This window comes from Doryrhamphus excisus, chromosome 12, assembly GCF_030265055.1.
Source record: "Doryrhamphus excisus isolate RoL2022-K1 chromosome 12, RoL_Dexc_1.0, whole genome shotgun sequence".
Classification (NCBI taxonomy): domain Eukaryota; kingdom Metazoa; phylum Chordata; class Actinopteri; order Syngnathiformes; family Syngnathidae; genus Doryrhamphus; species Doryrhamphus excisus.
In genome coordinates this window covers 15,232,485-15,253,124 of record NC_080477.1, presented here as the reverse complement: position 1 = coordinate 15,253,124, position 20,640 = coordinate 15,232,485, and the positions used below count along the sequence as shown (strand labels likewise).

Below are 20,640 nucleotides of genomic sequence, written 5' to 3'. Positions count from 1 at the left end.
TCTACTATCGGACTGTCATACCAATAAATCTGATATCTCTGCGCCTTTTCTGTGACGTGTGGCCTGTTGTAACTGCCCTTGAGCCCACTTGTAAACAAACATGGCGGCCCCACTGTTTCAGAAGAAGACCCATCCATCCATTTTTCTATGCCACTTATCCTTATTAGGGTCATGGGGTATGCTGGAGCCTATCCCAGCTGTTTTCCGGCGAGGGGCGGGGTACACCCTGGACTGGTCGCCAGCCAATCACAGGTCACATATAGACAAACAACCATTCACACTCACATTCATACCTATGGACAATTTTGGAGTTGCCAATTAACTTAGCATGCATATGTTATATGTACCCTGTGATTGGCCGGCGACCAGTCCAGCGTGTACCCCGCCTCTCGTCTGAGGTCAGCTGGGATAGGCTCCAGCATAACCACGACCCTAGTGAGGATAAGCGGCATAGAAAATGGATGGATGGAAATCTACAGGTACTGAAGGACAACCTTCATGTTTCATGATTTTAAGACAGCTCATCATTCACATGCTACGTGCGGACGCCATGTCATGAGTTTGGAAGGAAGTATACCCGTAATGGAAACACGCTTAAACACTTAAGTTCATCCACTTCATCACTCGGGGTGCAAAGGCCTAACTGGTACACTTAGAAAATAGGATGATTTTAGGATGGTTTTATTGAGAGCAACTTGTGACATCAGGTGCTTTCAAATGAATCCACTGCAAACATTAATCATAGATTCGCTCTATAACAACCATTTAAAAACTGCTTATGTTTGTGTGAAATTTCCCGACACACAAATACATTAGTGTGACACAATGATGTGACTCATGATGTCACATCATTCAAGCTACTCTCCACACTGGGCCAGCGCTGCTAGGCAGGCTATAGCGGGATATGCGCCTCTCAAAGACTGCGACTGTGACCGCTCAAAAAGTATTTGCTTGTATTACACAAGCGGCGGGTGGTTGTTAGCACATACCATGCTAAGCTTTTTAACTTCACTTTTTTTTCACTGCAACAATAGCTTTTTCGCTGAGTTGGAAAATCACAGGAGACAGGCTTAGGGTCCATCCTTTGTTGCCACTAGACCGTCCTGCCGCCCTGAACAGCCGTACACACGCGCATCCTCTCTCTGGTGTCAATAGTCACACAAAGCCCTGGTCACTGGATGCCATATGCTTATATGCCATATGCAGCACTCTTTGAACTTCTCTTGGACATATCCTCACTCATTCTGACCAAAATGCAAACTGAAGGCTTGTGGTGAATCTCAGTCGTGCTTCTATAAGACTTGAAATTTGGCAGGCCACCAATTACTGAGGTTGGCTACATACCGAGTAAACTATAGTACTGCATGTTACATGCCTATACGTACTTCTTCCAGCAATACTGTTATGTATAGCTGCACATAGACAAATGACATCACTTGAGACATAAAGCAACACCGCTGAAATAAAATAGTAACTGTTGTGTGGATGCAGCAATGAAGATCCACAGAATTTCTCTGATTTCTTGTCCATGTCACTGCTTTACAACATTTGCACATTTGAATAACAACTTGAACAGTCTGAATTACGACTTTATTTATAAGAAATTGAAGTGCCTGATTTCAGTTGCAGGCAGTGTGGGTTGGGTTCCGGGTTGAATGTGAGTGTGAATGATTGTCTGTCTCTATATGTGCCGGCTGATTTTCTGGTGACCAATTCCCTGTGCAGTCTGCTTTTCATCCAAAATAAGCTCCCCATGTCCCCAAACAGACATGGCACTAGAAGGTTGATGGATGGATTAAATTGTGGAACAGTGAGGTTACAGGAAGAAGAGATACAGAAGGTGGAGAATTTTAAGTACTTTGGGTGAACAGTCTAGAACAATGGAGATTGTGAAAAGGCGGTGAAGAAGCGTGTGCATGAAGGATGGAACGAGTGGAGATGGAGTCAGTTTCAGCTAAAATGAAAGGAAAGGTATACAAAACTGTGGTGAGACTAGCCATGTTGTTGGTCTAGAGACAGTGCCACTGAAGAAAAGACAGGAAGCAGAACTGGAGGTAACAGAGATGAGGATGCTGAGGTTCTCATTGGGAGTGACCAGGATGGATAGGATCAGAAACGAGTACATCAGAGGGACATTACATGTTAGATGCCTTGGAGATAAAGTCAGAGAGGCCAGACTGAGATGGTTGGGACATGTCCACAGGAGAGATAGTGAATATATTGGTAGAAGGATGCTTCGTTTAGAGCTGCCAGGTAGGAGGCGTAGAGGAAGACCAAAGAGGAGCTTTATGGATGTAGTGAAGGAGGACATGAGGGTAGTTGGTGTGAGAGAGACAGATGGAGAAGATAGGTTTGGATGGAGGAGATCGAGTCTGTGTGAGTGTGAATGGTTGTTTGTGATTGGCTGGTGACCAGTCCAGGGTGTACCCCGCCTCTCGCCCAAAGACAGCTGGGATAGGCTCCAGCACTCCCTGCGACCCTTGTGAGGATAAGCGGTAGAAAATGAATGAATGAATTTGTAATAAGTCAAAAGCTGGCCGATTCATGCTAATGTTAATTTTTGCAAATTTTTCACTAAAAACATTAAAAAAAAAACTGTGTAAAAAAGAAATACATATTGTGTGAATGTTCTAGTGAAACCGCACTCCAGTTGACTGCTTGCTAGCTCTGCTGTCGACTAAAAGTGCCTAATAGCAATGTTCCCTTGAAGCCGCGTGTGTGCGCAATTGCGCACTGCTTCCGCTCTGCTTTCCGCCCTGTGCGCGCACCGCAAATATGTCCCCTTTAAGTGCGGTGTCCCAAATAATCTTTCCCAACACATCAGCTCTGACATGCACAAACACACCACTAAAGAATCCAGACCTTTTTCGGGTACTTTCATGTGGTTGAAACAGGGGCTACATCACAGAAAAATATATATATTATATTGTATAAACAATAACATAATACACAATGAAAAATGACTAAAAAGAAATGAATTGTATGTATTTTTATACTGATTGGGTCCCATGTCATGGGATAATGTCTACTTGCTTAATCTCCTATCTTCTGACTTTTTGTGCATTTCCTGTTTGCCTTTGGGTCATCACAATCTCTCTACTCTTTCCTATTTTATTAGCATCACAATTTGTCACCAGGTCAAATCCCCATGCAGAGCATCAATGACTCCAGATTTTTGGTGCTAAATCTTGTGGGAAAACATCGATGTTTCTCTCAGCCATGCTCCATTGTTGCATGTGAACAAACCAAGTGACCACAGCGGCCCGAGTCGCACAATGACAGACAGCTTATTCAGCGACTTCATCTGTCGCCGTTCCCCAGGGACTCGACTCTGATCTTTTCCCAGAGCTCCATCTCTCTTGTTGACTTACTGATCCTGGATCTGCCCCTCCTCCTCTGCTTTTTTTTTGCCCACTCTATCTCGGTGGATATCTGCAGAATATAACTACCGATTGCGTTTTGTCCAATGCTACACAATCAGCATCTCAACTGTCTGGTAGGCTCATCGTAAACAAAACACCATTTCTCAGTTCTCCTTGTTTTTGTTTTCTTCTTTTTTTTTGTTGTTTTGTTTATTGTCATCTCTCCCTGGGGGATTAAAGTGGTTGTAAAGAAGGAGCCATTCCATCAGAGACACCAGCTCCCATCAGCGCCTTCTGGTCATTACTGGTGCATCGTGGGAACAGCTTGGTGGGGGACAATGATTGGTTAGAACAATAAGGCTGCACAAGGCAACACAAAGGGCACGCCCACTGCATGATGGGAAAGAGCAGCGAAGGAAGCAGATGTTGCCACAGAGGACACACAGGAGGGGAGAGAGAGAGAGAGACAGCAGATGTCTCTCTCTATCTCTTCATCTTTACAGTTTGTCTTTTTATGTTTTAGTGAGCAGCAGGTGAGTAGAGGCTCTTACCTGTCTTGTGATGTAAGGTGTTCCACTTTTTCGTTGATGTAGACGATTCAGGCCTGTGAGATGTTCTCTTGAAACCATGGACGACCGGTGGATCTTATGACAAGGCCATATCTGAACAAATATGTCAATAATGTTAGGAAACATGCATGTATTCATACAATGTGAAATTCCAACACTTGACTGAGACTAACAATAGTTACTTAAACCAACTGACTTGCGAGAACACTTCTAACAAGTAACATTGTTATCTTATTTTTAATACTTTAATTAATTAATATGACAAAATATGACTTGTGACACCTACTATTTTTTTCAATGACTAGGACAGGGGGTTAGTTAAATTATAAGTATATAAAGGCAACACTTAAATGAACGTCATAGTACTTAATCGGGTTTTATGTGATGAAGAGTCCCTACAAGTCCATAACATTATGATGTCACAGTCAAATTGACCCTTGAACTTCAGGATACAAAATGCTATCCCTCTCATCGTCATACTTTATTAGATATTAATGCAAAATGTGGTCATAATCAGTGTATGAATTTCTCCGTTACTGCCAAAAACATGTTTTTTGGCGAGACCACAGTGGCTTTGACCTTTGCACTTTGACCACCGGCCACAGCTCTTCCTCAAGTCTAAATGAACGTTTGTGTCACATCGAAAAAAAAGAGACCCCCTCGAGGCCCTCATGGGTGGAGTCATGACAGAGCGGAGTGGCAAAGCTGTGACAAAAGTGGCTGGCCGATTTATGGCGATGGGGCTGAGGACGGAATAAATTTACTCTGTGAGACGATTTCCTTCAATGCTGAGAAAATGTAAATTCTTCATCCTTACGTCTCATTGCTGGAGGCGAGTCTCCCGTACATATAATGAAGGTACAGTATATGAGCTAAGATATGCAGACAAACCTTCACCAATCTAGGGTAAGGATGAACAAGAAGAGATGCTGAATTGGTGGCCAACACTTCATTTGTGTACTTTATGGTCAGATATCCTAATTTTATCCATCTTGCTGCAGCTTAATTCATTCTTTCCGTGATTCACCATCTGCAGCATTTCTCTCTGTAATGTACTCAATGTGTTTTGTGCTTGATACTCTTCAATGTGCCCATTCAAGATGTCACAATCAACTAGACACCGCATTCACATCATAAAAAAACAGCACGGCAGCTGATGAGAACAAATCCCCCTGTGTTGTGCCATTAGGGAACAGTGGTCCCTTAGACTTTGAAAAAAATAAAAGGGTTGCCCAGGTCGTATCTATTGAAAGAAGAGGTGTGGTCGTGACGGAGTAAAGTGTGCATTGGGATGTTTCTGTGATTAGATGTTTGCGTCTGTGTGTATGCTCTTTGTCCTCATCTTCAGTGTGGTGAGTATGTATGGGAATGGACTTAGGGTCTGACTCCTTGATTAATGGCCAGTGTGTGTATGTGTGAAAATGCTCCAGGTCCGGTTTCCATGCTAATGTTAGGCGGCAGATGGGAGAGAGGAGGCTGGAGCAACAATGAACAAACACACCACCAGCAGCCTTACTTACAGAGCCTTCTGTTGGGTGATTGCACTCAAATATTAAATTCCGTGACAAGTACCACAGTTGATGTACTCTTTTATAGGAATTATAAAAACATTCCTTTTATATTGTTTATTGCCTTGTATATACAAAAAATATATTTATTTGTTCTGCTACATTGTTTACCATTGGCGTCACCGACAAAATCCAATCAAGTCCAATACAATAACTGCATTTTTTATGCTCAATTTTGAGTAAAGTAGGACCAGTGGCATCTTCAAGATTTATAATAAGCAAACATCTTAAATTTAATAACAAGTAAGTGTGTAGCAGCTACAGTAGGTAACTAGCAGCTTGTGCTAGCAGCTAGTTGAAGTTTGGAATTTGGATATTCTGTTGTATTATGGTAATGGTAATGGTTTTATTTCATATGAACATGCATCAGATTACAATTGAGTGCATCCCATAATCAGTTCACAGTTCCACATGTCCAAAAGGAGTAGGAAGAAGCAAAGCTTATTAAATCCTACCCCTCCATCTGGTACTTTTACAATCAGTAGCTGTTACATTTGTTCACTTCCTGCTTTCCTAATATGGTTTAAGTTTTTTTTTTTGCTTTAATTTTTTATTTTTTTGTATTAATTTCACAAATGTTGTATTTAGCAGTGATGCAAATATTTTGTCCCTGTCATGCACTACAAGCAATCCAAAATGTACAATGTGCAGGTCTAAAAAAAATTAATTATAATTATTATCACTCAGTTTCACGCATAAGAATCTAGGATAATATAACAAACGTATAATACAGTATATTATGTCTATATTAGTACAGTTGTCCCTTGTTACATGGCGTTTCAAACATCTCTCTCTTAATAGATGATCACTGTTTCATGGTTGACTATGGCCCATTACTAATCAAAAATATTGAAAGACAAGTCATATGTAATATCCTGGTCACTAGGTGACAGTAATGACAAAAAACACTGATGGAACTTGACACTACATTGGATTATCTTTATACTGCATGTAGTCAGCTATGGCATGTCCGACATGACATAGTGATAAAAGGTTCTCTTCCCATTCTGTATGGAAGTGCTATGTTTTTGGCTTCTTACTTTCTCCTTCTTCCCCACTCTGTTTGAAACACTTTCTTAAGTTTATTTTCTTTCTTAAGTCAACTAGTTTGCTCACTAGCATGCTATGCTTAAATGTAATGTGGCCAAACATTTGTAACATGCAGTCTGGAGAAGGCACCCATCAAGTATTTGGATCAAGAGGAGTGGACCAAAATACCTTTCAGAAGTCTCATTGAGAGTAAAAACTTCCTGATTACGGGAATTGCTTCAAAAGGTTGATCAACGATATATTAGGTATAGGCCACTATCATTTTTGTCCAGGACAGTTTCATTATTTTGCTTTTTTTTAGTTGTCTTGGACCACAATTCAAAAGCAATGTCTGATTTCTATATGTTAACTTTTTTGGGTCAGTTTCTTGTGTTTTTTTTTTGTACAGGTACCAACAACTTCAACCATGTGTGTGTATGTGCTAGAGTGGGTTAGAGTGTGAGTGTGTCAGTGGGTTAGGTTCCAACCCTCTGAATAAGCATAAATACCTTCCAGATAACGCTGCCACTGATTAGAAGCTAGACTGTGTGTGTGTGTGTGTGTGAGTGTGTGCCCTAAAGGAAACTGTGCCTGTTTCCTGCCAAGTTTGCTTTTTATTTTTCTCTCTCCTTCTGTCCCTCTTTCTGTTCATCAATACAATATGTCAGTTTTGCATTACAATTGACTAACAATGCATTTTCCTGAACAAGTAACTAAATAATAAATACATTGTCATAGTCTAGCTTTTGTTTTTAAAGATGTTGCAGTCCAAACTTCAGAAAAGACACACATTTATCACTACATCACAAAAGTACCACAAAAGTACATTCCTCGCAGTATGGCGGTTCGACTATCGCTTGTCCAACATGATTGAGTGAAAAGGTTCTCCTCCTATCTCGTGTGGAAATGGTAAGTTTTTGGGTTCTTAAGTTTGGAAGGAATACATTTGAGGCTAACTGGTAAGCTTGCTAACTAACTTGCTTCCTTGTTAGCTCACTAGCTAGCAGCAGTCTGGAGCGGTGTTGCCAACATGTCTGTCAACATCCCAACCCCCCTTGAGGAGACATTTTCTCAAAAGCGACTAGCGACAAATCTAGCGAGTTTCTCTGACATATTTGGGGAGATTTCTAATATGGTGAAAGCATTTTGTGTTCTCACTGATCAGTGGCGGGTCCGGTTGACAGGTCCGCCCAGCCATGATGTGGAGTTCTACTCTTCGAAAGTGCATTGTATCAGCATTTCTTTAGTGTTGTCCAAGGAAAGGATATGATAAAATATTTGCAAAAATATGAGGGTTGTACTCACTTTTGTGACATACTGTATATGATGACCGATGCAGAGAGTGCAGTAACAGCCAACACATGCCAATACCTGTTATTTAAAGGGAAAGACACACACACATACACACACTCACTGAAGCTGAAGGTGTTGTAGTCAGAGCGAACAGGAAATGGATTCCCAGAGACAGGAAGTAACTTCGTGGAGAGGAAGTGTTTGCCTGCATCCGCCCTCTGTCTGCTGGATGTGGAAGGAAGGAGGGAGGGAAGTGAGGATGGAGAGTGAAAGGAGAGACAAAAATGATACGGTTAGAGAATGCGCTGCATGTGATGTACAAGCTTGACCTAAGAACACATTTCGCCAGCTGAAGGTTCATCTCTACAAACAACCCAGTTAATAATAATCTATATACACTGAATATATGCACTAACTTGCAGTTTCTGCAATCAATAGCGTGCACTCTGACAAGTATAAGGCCTGCAGAATGACAAACAGTATCTCGCAAAACTGAATGCACCTCTAACATTTAGCAACTATTTTTAGTACAGTACAGTATTATATAACTACAATACTATAGAAAGTCAAATTGGATATACTTTAGAGTAGTCAGTGTACAGCTTGTATGGCAGTATACATATATACTGCTAAGAATGACTCATCCAACAAGCATTATCCCCTCCCTTGAGAAATCCAGTTATGTTTTGCTTGCTAGATTGTCCAACACTTAACCCCATGAAAAAGACTACTGATGGATGACCAATGGTGCATGCACAGAAGTTTCCACATGCCACATATAGGCAGTGTCTGTAGTCCCCTGGGAGCCCATATGAGTTGAAAAGTCAGGGGTCAACACAGTGTGTTTGCCTGTATTGATTAGTCGTTGAGGGCGTTTGAAGAGTTGAGAGAAAGAATGACATGCACACAAGCACATACACACACAAGCACGTTCTAGACTGAAAGTTGTATTTCATTGTAAGTCAGCATCACTGAAAAGAAAGTAGTTTTTCCTTGTTTTTGAGAAGAGATGGAAATCTGACTAATGGATTGGGAGAACCTCTATTTAGAGGTTTTGAACTCCTGTCTCCATTCCAGTGTCTTATTGAGCTGTGTGCATGTAGGCAAAAGCTTACGGCAAGTGTGTCTCCTGTTGTTTAGTTCTTTAGACTGCAAACTACAAATGAATCAACCAAAAAATGTGCATGCCATTTTGTTGTTGAGGGGGTGCCATCCTTGGGTTCCTTCGACCCGCCCGTCTGTCGGAGTCGGGGGGCCCGGGTGCTGGTCCCCTGATGGCACGGCCTGCGGCTCCTCCCAGTGTGGATGGCCCCAAAGGTGGCGTTTCCTTGATCCTCAGTGCCATGCCATGTCTCTACTACTACTTCTACTACTGTGTGTGTGTGTGTGGGGGGGGGGGGGTGTCTAGTAGGGAGGGTGGGAGGGAGGGGCTTTCTTAGTAATTGCTTTTCCTTTTAATTGTGGTAATTGTTTTTAATTCTGTAAAGCACTTGGTGTTGCATGTCTTTGCAGGAAAAGGGCTATACAAATAAAGTTGATTTGATTTTGATTTGTTTCAATGGTGAACAACCAAATAAATGCAATTGATAGAATTCTTAATGAATCTATCATGGATCATTAATGTAAGCTTTAAAAGGGTCTTTTTGTACTTTTGCCACATGTGTGGCAAGATGAGGTCAAATGAAGACCTTTGGGTCACTGAAGCGTTGCGAGACCCTCACAGCTGTTTTAAGTGACTTGGAAAAGATGATTGGAACAGGAAGAAGTCTGCTGTGTGTGTAGCGTTCCCTGCTGGGTGACACGTGGGTTTAACAGAATCTGAAGGAATTCCACATTCATTCATGCAGCCCGAGAATACAATTGTGTCTGCTTTGCTGAGTGTCACTCTCCTCTCATTGGAGACAGCTGGCTGGCTGGCCGGCTGAGTGTGTGTAGGTATCCAGCTTTATACGTGTGTGTTGCTCCCTTTCTTTGTGTACGTGTGATCCTATGAGGTCACAGGTCAAGCTGCAGTTCACAGACAACCATGATGTTCCCCTCCCAACAGGAAGGGAGGGCACTGTCCATATGCTGTCTTCACTCTCCTCTCTCACACACACGCAGTCATTCACATGCAGAGGTGCAATCACATGATGTTCCAACAGGTACGAGTATACGCGCACACACACACAGTACACTGTTGTCAATGGGATATGAAGGGTTGCCAATGGAAATAAAAGATTAAGAATGTTTTCATGCCATCAGCAACGTACAAATGGGAAAGTTTTAAATGTAAAATAAAATGTAATAAGTGGCAGTGTGCAAGGCAAGGCATTACACATTAAGTGCTTTACACACTTTTGGTGTCCCTGAGTCAGGAAGTGAAGTGTGGATGTTTTCTTCCATCTAAGTTGAACCCTATCACCGTATCGAGATTATTGTTATCGTGAGCCATTGCATATCGTATCTTGAGGTATCGTGACTCGACCTCCAGTGGCTCCCGGGTAAATTGAGTTTGAGACCCCTGGTTTAGAATGGAAACAATAGGCGGTTTTAGGGGTGTGTCTATTATTAGCATAATTTTCAGTATTTGCGGAAGGTCTCGGACGTTAACCTATCCTTTTTTTTGACTATGGACAAAATGTGTCTTAACTCTAAACTGCCCCTCCCCGACCAGCTTTGATAATGTCGACCTAATCTGAGTGTAAAAACTGTTTAGGACAGTGGTGTGAAAGTGTACTAAGTGTAAAAACCTTCCCCGTTTGTACCTTTTGTCTCCACATTCCCCTCAGTTTCAAACACTTTCACTTTTTGAACAGGTTGCCTGATGGTTTTCTTGTCTTCTTCTTAGACTGCTTGACAGCCAGCACAAGTCAGAAGACAGCTGCATCCAGCTGCGCTGGTGACATCTTCATACATGCAACAGCACACACACAGGCTGCATGGGGGATCAGAAGACAGCTGTGTCTTTACAGTATATTAGATAGAAAATACATTTAAAAGCTTGCGTTCTGCTACTGGGTGTCTGCAACACTGATCCATAGAAAAATTCTACCCTGACAAAAAATAGTTTCCTATAAATTATACTTTTATGTATGTTTACGATACAGTACATCATTCTGACAACCGGTTTAACTTGCACTACCAAAATACTGACACTAATAAGGTAACTACAATATACCAACTCTATCTGCTTTAATTGTTTCCATTGAGCACAGACCTTTACCCAGAAATGTTGCCAATCCAAAGGACAACAATCCCTTTGCTGATTCTCACACTGTCCCATCTGGATCTCTCTCACACATTTCCAGGAATGTTGTGGCTAAAACAAATGTTTACACTTGAACTGTTGTTGTTCATTTACTTTCTCCAAACTGTTGCGGTGGCTATAAATCACAAAATAAATCACATTTTCATCGTTTTACACCGTTGCTAGTTGAAAACACTGACACTAGTTTAATGCTGATATGCTCTACTTGACAATGATTGACAACGAGCTGTCTGATCATACTTTATGCTGCTAATACCATTATGAGCTTGTTTAGCCTTTTTTATTACACCAAACATATGAAAGAGCACATTTAATAAGCAAAAGGGAATAAAAAGCAATGTTTTTAATTTTGGCAGTCGCGTAGGGCCAAGGCTACCGTGTTGGAAAGTAGATGATGCCACCTAGTGGCTAAAAAGGACTATACTTGCCATTAGTGTAGTCCGTGCATTTTTGTTTAGAAATCGGGAACACACTTCTCAAAAACATCAACATTGAAAATATAAAGCTCGTCTTCATTTTCTTCAAGTTCATTTTGAAAGTGTGTTTTCTATTGATTTAGCAGTCGTTTTAACAGCATCCTTCACAGTAGTGAAAAAATTGTGAACACTTGCGCCCTCCGTTGGTGACATCTGAATATTGCAACAACATGCGTCACTAAAACGTTAACTCACTTGTGTGCAGTTAACATTAGCACAAAGAAACCCGATTTATTATGTCCAAACATTATTAAGACAATGATTTTATGCCTCTACCGCTCCCACCTTGCTGTCAATCATTTAAGAGTAGAATTGAACTGCTAAGTCTTGGGAGGAACATTCAAAGCAATCAAATTTAGTTCATCAAGGGGCTTTGTTGCACACCTCCACTATGGCTTCCTGCAGTTTCTTCACAGATGAAGTCACGAGTTGGAAACTTTCCCGGAAACTGCTGTTTCCTTCCATCAGCCAGGCGGCCTGAAGCTCTCTGATCCACGTCAGAAAGTCATCCAGATGCTTCTGCAAGTCTGCTTGCTCCTTCAGCTCGGCCTGTAGAGCCTGTCTGGCACACACCTCCGCCTCGTAAGCGCTGTGGAGGTCCGTCAAGGACGACTCCAGTCTGAGCATCTCCTGGACAGTGGGTAGGAATGTTGCACGGTTTGTCATCTCCAAACCAAAGCATCACCAAAGACATTGATAATGATTAAAAATAACAAATAATGATCAGTTCCATTCAGGTTTCATACAGTGGAAACTTGGGTAGCGTCATTATCTGTTCAGGGAGTCTGACTCTATCAGACTCAAATTGAATTCAAATTGACTTCAATCGCTTTGTAATGGTATTTTGTTGATACAACTCTTGTATTGTAACTCATCGGATTATGCCCGTACTTAATGTAGTGAGTGGCAATGTCCCACCCTGTTTGCGGTCTGGAGGTCTGTTGTTGACCCACCTGTGTGTCTGGAGGATGTTTTCTGTGGGTGTCATCTTCCGGCAGCAGAACATTGGGCGGTATGGAGAAACACCGAGTAACCAGTAGAGCCTCCATTGTCTCCGACAGTTCCTTGAAGCGCTCGCCTAAAAACTGTTGCAGCTTCAGAGTACACTCCCTGGCGCGCACTTGGAGCTGCTCTTCGGTCGCTTTCGACTTGCCTTTACTCAGTTGCCGGGCACATTCTTTCTCCACGATGGGCAAGATGTCACACAAACAGTCCTGGAAGGCGCTGTAGACCCGCAACATGCACGTCTGAGGAGTGAAGCCGAAAAACTGCGACTCGTACAATTGCAAAGTTGACGAAGGGAGAATGTCTGAATCGTCACACGAGTCTCCTCTGACGTCCATCTTTGTTTATACTTTTCCCGCTTCGTGCTGTTTCTTCTTCTTCGGCAAAATCTGACCGGAAAGCAACGATGAATTGAGCTCTAGTGCCATCAAGCGGCAAATTATAAAATAGTCACTGGTACTGGATACGTGACGTGAGAGGCTTATGTGACTGTGTGTTTGGGCATTGCTAAAACCATTCTTTTTTAAAACACATGTGAGATCAATTAAAAAACAGAGGGCTGGATTGTTACATTTTCCAATGAAATTAGTCATCGCTGTGGTGTTTCAATGTATTTTGCTCGTGGTCCATCTGTGAACAGTGCCCATTTCTCCAATTTTTCCTCTTCACTCTGATGCCTCTAATGCCCCTGTGTGAAAAAAATAAGACTCACAAGGAAGATTGTGTACCCCTATGACACATATGGACAGACATTATGGATACAGGTATATTCAGATTTTTACTGATGGATCTAAGCAACCAGAAACTCAGTACAATACTGAATGGTATCTGTGACATTTGTGGTGCCACAACTAGATTTCAAATTTGCATCAAGAAAAAGAGATTATAGTTCAGTTTTTATGGGTTGTAATGCACTGCAGGGGGTGGAATAAACCAACCCACTAAGGGTAATAATATGTACACACTCACTAGTAATGTAATTAGTAATGATTTTCAGAATTCAGAGTATGGGAACTTGTGATAAATTTGTGTGGGTTCCAGCTCATGTTGGAATGGCGGGAAATTACAAACTTCATGCTCTTGTCTCCTTTCTGCTTTGTTGTGCTTGCACCGTGAGGCGTTCAGGTACATTCGTAATTGTGTGTTGATTGTTTTTCATTTATATTCATGAAGCACTATGGCAATTGGTGCAACACTGGGGGTAAGTGTACTCTTCTTTGGGAACTTACACTATACGCCATAGTAATAATTAATATCTGGAGAGTGGCGGTATTGCACTAGCATAGTTTGCTTAAACGACAAAGAGGAAGAAGACGAAGAAGACGATGGTGACCTTATTGGCTAACAGCCAACAGTATGACGTAGGCAGTCCGGCACTCCTGTTTGAAGGAAAGGGAGACAAGCGCATGCGCACTTCCGACACGGTGTGTGCTCCTCTCGGCTGTTGATAGCGGCTTTTCGCCTCCACACGTGTAGTCTTTCCTATGTGAATCGTCCGCTCCTGGATTTGTGTGTAAGCTCAATTTGTAATCACAATTTATCTTTATTTATGTTTAATAGTCAGCTATGATGTGTCTCGGACGCAGCTTCTTATACGGCAGGGGTCAAGATATGGAACTTTAGCCGGCTGTGCTCTTGTTAGCATAGTGATGATATTGCTAGCCGACGAGCATCCACTTTTTTGTTGTTTTGATGCTAATGGTAGCTAGCTAGCAACCCTGACAAGGTAGATAAGCGTCCAATGGGGTAAGCTTTGCGTATGTAGTTAAACAAAATGTGTGTTGCTTGCCTTTCTCCCTTCAGGTGTGAAGCCAGAGAAACCGGCAACCATGGGGGCTTATCTGTCGCAACCTAACACTACCAAGACCTCTTCTGATGGCGGCAACGGCACTATGAGCTACGGCTTCTCCGCTATGCAGGGCTGGCGTGTTTCCATGGAGGTAAGGCGACCGTCTAAATGGCGGCATAAATGGAGATTCTTGTGTAGATTGTTGAGTTACGGACGAGGACGTATAGGTGTTAGCACGTTCCTTCGATTGTTGATTTACTGTGTATTTGGGGGATTGTTTGTAACAGGATGCTCACAATTGTATCCCGGAGTTTGATGAGGAGACCGCCATGTTTTCTGTGTATGATGGACATGGAGGTAAGACGTTTGTTGTTTATTTCCCCACTCATAGGGCACCTCATTAGGCACACCCGCACAAGCTAATGTTAAGTAAATTCAGTGCACTTCTACAGCCCAATACTAAAATATTATTAACTTATTGTCTTTGTTTAGTTATATCATCCTTCTATCATGGTCACTGAGATTTTATAGCCCTTCTTTTTAGGAGAAGAGGTGGCTCTTTACTGTTCAAAGTACCTTCCTGATATCATCAAGGAGCAGAAGACCTATAAAGACGGCAAACTGCAGAAGGCAAGAAGCGAGCCCAAAAAATGTATCTGTGGCATTTTTTTCCGGTTGCGTTGTCCTGAGGTTTTGTTTGTGTGTATTTTGGCCAGGCGCTGGAGGATGCCTTCCTAGCCATTGACTGCAGAATCACGACAGACGATGTCATCAAAGAGCTGGCTCAGATCGCTTGGCGTCCCATTGAGGAGGCGCCCGTTAAAAAGGTGGCAGACGAGGATGACTGTAAGTGCAAGATTGAGGTCACGTTGTGTCAGCTCTGGCGATTACTTCTTTTCTGACATCTTTTCTGCTCCCCAGTGGACACAGAGGAGGCAGCACTGCTCCATGAGGAGGCCACCATGACCATTGAGGAGCTGCTTGTGCGCTACGGCCAGAATAGGAACGCAAGCAAGCAAGCTGCTGCCCTCAGGTACAGTGAACGTCTTTGTCTTTGGAATCTTCAGAAGAGATGTTTTTCCATCTTGATCCTCTTGTATTCCATATGGGACACCTATTGGACTCTGACACACAATGCATTCCAGGATGCTGCTCAACTTGTTAGAATTCAGAATTATTTCCATATATACGTAGATCAGGGAGTTGTCCAAGTGCGGCACCGTGAGCCTCACCATCTCCTCTGAGGCTCTCTCTCCTACTCCCTCAAAATATGATTTTCTGAAGCAAAGTTTGTGTTTCGTACTCTCATCTGACTTCTTTGTCTTGTTTACCTTGCAGTGTGGCCGCTAAGAAGGCATCGGGCCAGCCTCTTGAGTCCTTTGCACACAGAGGGGAGGGTGAGGACGCACCCAAGAAGGCAGAGAGTGCGAACGGAGAGGTGGAGGAGGAGAGTAACGGTACAGGGAAAGACAACGAAGCAGCTGCGTGTGGCTCGAGTCTGCGTGCCTGTCGGAGAGCGGCTACCGAGGAATTGTGCAGCACTGGTACACCATCTCCCTGATTTAGACCATCTTTGTTGGGTGGGTCAATTTGACTGTTTCCACAGTAATGGCTTTTCTCTCTGCAGCATCAGATTGTAGGGGCTCAAAAAGCGCCAACGGGGAAGAAAAGGCCTGCAAGGCTGAGGTAGATGCAGGTCCCTCCTGTTCATCATCCACCAAAGCTGGAGGCGATTCCAAGTCTAGGTTCTTTGATGACAGTGAGGAGTCTGAGGAGGAAGGGGAAGAAGAGGAGGAGGGCAGCGATGAAGAGGTAAGGAAGCATTGTCCACTTAATTAGTGGAGACAGTTGAAGCTGATATTCTTCTTGTTCAGGATGGCAGTGAAGATGATGATGAAGAAGAAGAAGATGATGAAGAGGCTGACAGCAGTGAAGAGGAAGATACTGAAGAGGGAGAGGAAGACTCTGAGGATGAAGATGAGGAGGGAATGTGTTTACCAGGGATGGACGGCAAGGAAGAGGTACTGTTTATACACTAGGGTTGGAGTGATGCACTAATCTCATGATACATAATATTTAACTCACAATATGATATATTTATTAGGGTTGAGCGATATTTTTATGTACCGGTATATGTTCTTCCCATGATAAGAATTACTTCTACCGGTAGAAATGGTAAATGTAAACAAGCCGAGTTGATGACTTAGCACCACGGTGGATATATAAGATTAATTAAATTATTATTTTGTAAAGTAGCCTCTCTTAGCTGTAAATACACATTCCACCCACACATGGAACACACTTCCGTGACTGTCCTGCAAAATAAGCGCGCAGTTTGCCCCCATGCGTAAACAAAACATATCTTACATATGCAGTTTGAATTGCATGGTGACTACATCTTCCTGAATCACAAGCACAGGTATTACAATGTGCGTGCGTGTGTGCGATATGTACCCCCCCCCCCCCCCCCACACACACACACACTACATTATGATATTCTGTTGACTATACACAGCTGATTTGATAACAATGATGTCAACTGTTTAAATGCTGAATGTCTTTTGGCAAGTTGTTTACAAAGGGTTTATGTCTGCCTTTTTTGTTGGCTTTCCTCAGCCGGGCTCAGACAGCGGTACCACAGCCGTCGTGGCTCTGATCCGAGGCAAGCAGTTGATTGTGGCTAATGCTGGAGACTCTCGCTGTGTGGTGTCCGAGCGAGGTAATGTTTATGTATTTTGACGTAGGCCTTGTCCACATGAGAACGCTCCAGATAATTTTTGGGGGGTGGGGAATTGCGTTCACACTGTCCTGGATCAGTGAATAGTTGCATCCAGATGGTAAGGAATTACTGAGTCAAAACGATGTAATACACAAGACACACCAACATGTCAACAGACACACAGACGGAACCAGATGACACACCATTCTAGTAGTATGTACCAGGATGTTTTAAAAAAATAGCATCACAGGTTACCCAGAACGTCATTGCCGTGTGGATGAGAGGCTGAATCAACCTGAAAACGTTTCCATGTGGATAGCCCTGTAGTACGACAGTTGGCATTCCAAATTGCCCGTGATAAGTGACTGCCATTATAACAATTGTAATGCCCCACTTCCTACTTCGGTCTCAGGAAAAGCTGTGGACATGTCCTACGATCACAAACCTGAGGATGAGGTGGAGCTGGCTCGCATTAAAAAGGCTGGAGGCAAAGTCACCATGGACGGACGAGTCAATGGGGGACTCAACCTCTCCAGAGCCATTGGTATGTACATATTGATACATGGCAAGGTAGTTTAACGGATCAGCAGCACACGTTCACAACACAGATGCATTTTTATTTAGCTGTGTGAGGAGATCCCATGCGAGTAAGGGGGATATGCTAATACAGCAATAAAGGGTTCATAGACGTTACCAGTTGGACTATGATGTTTTCAGTGCCGCACTGATTTGTGTATTTGTGTACCGTCAAAGAATTGCTGCAATACTTGGCCACACTTTCTCTCTATGCCTCATGGCAGTGGCGGTGTTGCCTTTCTCTTTATTTGCTTTTTTAACTGCTAGTAAGCCTCCTTGAGGAATTCTGCTGTTGACAGGGAAAGATTGCCATGGTGAATCTGTGATCAATAGCGGGGTGTAGTTGAGGAAACCGCATGCGTGCACTAATCCTGGATTGGTTTCACCTGGTTTGATTAATCCATGTCTGCTGCGTGAGCTAGCTAACAAGGGATTTTAAAAAATGAAATGATTTTTAAAAATGAACAGGAAAATGTGGTTATCTAATCATTTCTGAAATGCAGTAGATAGCTTTGAAATGTGATATCAGGGTTGGCCGGCGAGTTATGACTTGCAACAACCAACAATTCAAAGATCAAAGATGGATGTCGAGCTCTGATTTTTAAAAAGGGCCGATGCTTGTGTGAAATGGCAAAATATCAGCTAGTAATATCAACCCGGCTTATTATCGATCATATTGGTCAGTTTTGTAATGGCTTTTTGCTATCTTTGATCTCAGGTGATCACTTCTACAAGAGAAACAAGGTTCTGCCCCCTGAGGAGCAGATGATTTCGTCCATGCCCGACGTGAAGGTTCTCACACTCAACGAGGACCACGACTTCATGGTCATTGCCTGCGATGGCATCTGGTGAGGATTGGGACCTTTAGAAATAGTCTCTGGTAAACAGGGATTTCACAAGATCGAAAAGCGATGATATTTCCTGTTAAAAGCTGTCTCGCACCACAGGGCAACTGGAGCTGTGAATGATCATATAAGTAATATGGAAGTGGCAGTGTGTGGGAGGCAGGATTGGAACCGCACATTAAACCTTACGCTATAAATATTACAATTCTACCTGCACTCGTGTTCCCTGCCATGCGTGGCTTCTTTTTCCAAGCAGAAGCTGTAGTAATTCTACGTTTGATCAAAGTTACTTACGATTTAACAGATCAAAACACAATCACTGCATAAGACTTATATCAAAACATGTGATACTAGTGTCTTAATTCGAAAATTCACTACTTCTTGGTTGCATACGCTAAGCATCACTGTAGATTACATAAACATAACATAAACATAAAACTAATCTACTGCAGTCTGTTTTACATAGAAATACTCATCAACACGATCGTCTCATGAGCTGACTGTATTGTGACACCCTACTTATGAATGCACTTTTTTCCCTTGTACCTATTGCTGAGCACTATTCCACATTTGTCCATACAGGAATGTGTTAAGTAGCCAAGAGGTGGTTGACTTCATCAGTGAGAGGATCAAACCAGACCAGAGCGGCGTTGCCAGACCCCTTTCGTCCATTGTGGAGGAGGTGAATAAACACATTTATTACTAATATTGCTTGCTGCAATATGTCAATCTAATGAGATTCAGTACAAGTGCTGTTATCTAAAATGTTTTACAATGACGATTGAGTGCATTGAAAAGGGACATTCAAAAACAAATGTCAAAGTGATACCTGATAATGGTGCCATATGTTCTCAGTATGATGAATTGCTGTTGTAAGCCACTGCAAACTACAACCACAATAATAAATATTCAATGTATGCTTTGTTGCAACCAACCCACCCAGAATTAATGAAGGTTGCTTTGCAATTTGTTGTGTCCCTGGTCAGCTGTTGGACCATTGCTTGGCCCCTGACACATCTGGCGATGGGACAGGCTGTGACAACATGACGTGCATCATCATCACCTTCAGGCCGCACCCCTCCCCAGCTCAGAGCCAGTCGGATGACACGAAGAAGAGGAGGCACCCGGAAGAGAAGGAGGATGAAGAGAACGGGAATGACAGCAAAAAGGCCAAAAGTGAGCAAAGCTAAAGAAAACTGTCACCAGGGCTCACTTAAGTAGACGCAGCAGAGAAAATGAAGTTCCGACCTCACACAAACGCTCACTTCACCCTTAAAACTGAATCGACAAAAGCTCCAGTGCGCACCTCACTTTATGTTGTCGTTCCATCTCATTGGAAAAGGCATGAGAGAGACCCCCGTTGTAGCTCGTCTTTCTGTTCAAGCTACAGTTGTAGCAGGTTAATTCCTGGCGGCAAAACTTTTTTACCTGGCTATTGCACACTTTTGTCAAGATGGAAGTTTGAGCATACTTCCTGATTCTGTTCTTCTCAACTTTATCTCTCCCCCTCCAAGCAGCTGCACAAACTGTCTCTTTTGGGGTTATAAAGCGGTCAGGGCCTCTCTGCTAAGTGCCATAAAAGTTGTGATTGGTCTGCACGCAGAGAGCAGTGACCATTTTTGATGTGACCAAGAGGATGTTTGAGTTCACTGCTGCATTCAATTTCCTTCTCTGCCCCCTCACATTTTGTCTTCATTCCTACTTGTCTTTGACATTTAAATGTCTAATGCAGAATAATTGCCTGACTTTTTTGGAAGCAAGAAAATATTTTTTATTTCCCGACACCTAATACGTCCATCCAGAACATTCATTACAGCCTATATAACTTTTTATTTTTAAGATTAGGACACATTTTAAGTCAATACAATTTCTACAGTTTATTTTTTAGGGTTTTTTCCCCCAACAGAGTCCATTCATGACATACTCCGCGAAAGGTGGCAATTTTGTTTTTGAGGAGTACAATTTATAAGTCCAATGTAACTATCAAAGTTTTTTTCCCCTCTCCCCCATTCCATTAATCTTTGTGACTGTGGTTCTTCTCACATGCCTCCCTTTCCCCCTGTACATAGTTGTTTTTTTTTTCTCTCAGACAAAGAATGCTTTTTCTTTATACAGTAATTGTAAGTCAATGTAACATTTTTGGTGCATCCTCTTTTGAC

At 42.5% G+C, this 20,640-nt stretch overlaps 2 protein-coding genes across 3 annotated transcripts; one reads left to right on the top strand and one right to left on the bottom strand.

Annotated features, from left to right (window-relative positions):
* Positions 1 to 10,962: 10,962 nt before the first annotated feature.
* On the bottom strand, positions 10,963 to 13,216 carry mis12 (MIS12 kinetochore complex component). The gene is made up of 3 exons (XM_058089077.1): positions 13,124 to 13,216; positions 12,501 to 12,941; positions 10,963 to 12,177 (listed from the first exon to the last, which is right to left on the bottom strand). Exons 2-3 carry the CDS (start codon positions 12,888 to 12,890, stop codon positions 11,911 to 11,913), a joined length of 657 nt encoding a protein of 218 aa, XP_057945060.1. The 5' UTR covers positions 12,891 to 12,941; positions 13,124 to 13,216; the 3' UTR covers positions 10,963 to 11,910.
* Positions 12,170 to 20,563, top strand: ppm1g (protein phosphatase, Mg2+/Mn2+ dependent, 1G). 2 transcript variants are annotated; one of them, XM_058089075.1, is made up of 14 exons: positions 12,170 to 12,188; positions 14,356 to 14,492; positions 14,629 to 14,698; positions 14,886 to 14,971; positions 15,058 to 15,187; positions 15,263 to 15,374; positions 15,680 to 15,885; positions 15,969 to 16,153; positions 16,216 to 16,362; positions 16,958 to 17,060; positions 17,473 to 17,604; positions 18,355 to 18,484; positions 19,064 to 19,163; positions 19,468 to 20,563. In XM_058089075.1, the coding sequence occupies exons 2-14, from the start codon at positions 14,382 to 14,384 to the stop codon at positions 19,669 to 19,671; spliced, it is 1,716 nt and encodes a 571-aa protein (XP_057945058.1). In that variant the 5' UTR covers positions 12,170 to 12,188; positions 14,356 to 14,381; the 3' UTR covers positions 19,672 to 20,563. The 2 variants fall into 2 exon arrangements, with proteins under 2 accessions (XP_057945058.1, XP_057945057.1); XM_058089074.1 differs by lacking the exon at positions 12,170 to 12,188 and adding an exon at positions 13,904 to 14,065.
* The last annotated feature ends 77 nt before the right edge of the window (positions 20,564 to 20,640 follow it).